At 52.2% G+C, this 2,065-nt stretch overlaps 1 protein-coding gene across 1 annotated transcript; it reads left to right on the top strand.

Moving 5' to 3' along the window:
* Positions 1–673: 673 nt before the first annotated feature.
* On the top strand, positions 674–2,059 carry LOC119344251 (L-gulonolactone oxidase 2-like; the record flags this gene model as incomplete). Its single annotated transcript, XM_037614780.1, has 2 exons — positions 674–1,369; positions 1,670–2,059. Coding segments are annotated over exons 1-2 (1,059 nt in total), but the record flags the coding sequence as incomplete, so codon positions are not given.
* Between the last annotated feature and the right edge of the window lie 6 nt (positions 2,060–2,065).

Genomic DNA, 2,065 nt, shown 5'->3' with positions numbered 1-2,065 from the left:
AAAAAAACTAGTCATATCTTGCTGATATGGATTGATCCTAGCTTTGACCTCTGGAAGGAGGGCAATAATGCACACGTATTTTCACTCCTTGCCTAAAATGTTTTGAATTATGAATAATATCCCCTAAAATGTACTCCCTCCGTCCGAAAATACTTGTCATCACAATGGATAAAAATGGATGTATCTAAAACTAGAATACATCTAGATACATCATCTTTTATTCATTTTGATGACAAGTATTTTCAGACGTAGGGAGTATTATGTGGCAGCTGCATCAAGATGGTGCGCTTGTGACGAATTTACACGCGAGCTCTGCATAGCGTATGCACACAACTAACATCACATGCATGCATTCATGCAATACAAGGCCAAGCATAAAGCCATCAACATTCGGTAAAAACATTTGGGCCGTTTGCTCCGAAAACACGCGCCGACTGGTAGGTTGTTTGCGCCCGCCACTGCTTGCCTGTTCCGTACTAGTGACCCACCGGAGATGGATAATCTTCATCCATCTAATCATATGCTCCGTTTGTGATCAATCCATTGACTTTGCACAGATTGTTACGTGTTCCGCTACGGGACGATTTAACAAGGGAGGAATGTGCTGCATACCGTGCCGTGAGCTAGCTATATAAGTAGTAGCTAGCATTCAGGGCCTTGATTATCTCAAGACATTATTCGTAGTTGCAAGAGCTGAGCAATGGAGGGTGGCCGGGTGCTTACGGTTCTCCTCCTGGTGCTCCTGCTGGTCGGCCTCGCTGGCTCGAGCCCTCCGCCGGAGCCGGTGGTCTGTGCCCACGGCACGTCCGATTGCACTGTCTCCAACGCGTACGGCTCCTTCCCGGACCGCACCGTCTGCCACGCCGCCAACGCCACCTTCCCGCGCACCGAGAAGGAGCTAGTCGCGGCCGTGGCGGTCGCTGTGGCGGCCAAGCGCAAGGTGAAGGTGGCCACCAAGCTCTCCCACAGCTTCCCCAAGCTGGCCTGCCCCGGCGGCCGCGACGGCACCATCATAAGCACGGAGCGGCTCAACCGGGTGGTAAGCGTCGACGTCGCCAAGGGGTTGATGACGGTAGAAAGCGGCATGGTGCTCCGCGACCTGATCGAGGTGGCCGCCGAGGCAGGGTTGGCGCTGCCGCACTCGCCGTACTGGTCAGGGCTCACCATCGGAGGCCTGCTGGCCACGGGCGCGCACGGCAGTTCGCTCAAGGGTAAGGGCGGCGCCGTGCACGAGTACGTGGTCGGGATGAGGATCGTCACGCCGGCACCGAGGAGCCAAGGGTTCGCGGTGGTACGGCAGCTCTGCGCCGACCATCCTGACCTCGACGCGGCCAAGGTCTCCCTCGGCGTCCTGGGCGTCGTTTCCCAGGTACGTGGCTCAAGAAATCCCTTTGCCCTTTGCGTTTGCTTCGGATCCATGCATACATATATATGTACTGTTCATTTTTTTAAGAACTACTGTTCATTTTATTAGGATGCCCACATATGCCATGCCATGTGGTACGGTATGTGTATGTGTATACCTACTGCAAAATGTGTACTATAAGAACAAATGTTTTGTTTAAGAATTATTAAAACCAAACGAAATTTTTACTCTCATTGTGCACAAGTTAATTAATTAATTGTTTCTCTCAAAAAAAGCCAATCTTTTTTTTATTGATATGTGCAGGTTACACTGGCCTTGGAGCCGATGTTCAAGCGGTCGGTGACGTTCGTGACACGCAATGACTCTGACATGGCAGAGCAGGCCGTCGTGTGGGGTGGCCTCCATGAATTTGGCGATATGGCGTGGCTGCCACAGCAGCGCAATGTTATTTACCGCAAGGACAATCGCGTGGCCATCACGTCAGTGGGTAACGACCTCAATGACTACCTGGCCTTGCGATCCAGTTCGACGGCCGACCTCATCAGCGGCAGAGTCATGCACGAGCTTCTTGAGAAGAAGAACAACACCGTCGCTCGGTGCAAGGAGGCACCCACGTCTGCATCGTTGTTTGAGAAGCCAGCATACGGCTTTACAAACAACGACAGCTTGTTCATGGGGTATCCGGTGGTAGGATTCCAG

The sequence above is a fragment of the Triticum dicoccoides genome, unplaced genomic scaffold (genome assembly GCF_002162155.2).
Source record: "Triticum dicoccoides isolate Atlit2015 ecotype Zavitan unplaced genomic scaffold, WEW_v2.0 scaffold161143, whole genome shotgun sequence".
In the NCBI taxonomy this organism is placed as follows: Eukaryota; Viridiplantae; Streptophyta; class Magnoliopsida; order Poales; family Poaceae; genus Triticum; species Triticum dicoccoides.
Note: the sequence above shows the minus strand (reverse complement) of the source record. Positions and strands in the feature narration are given on the sequence as shown.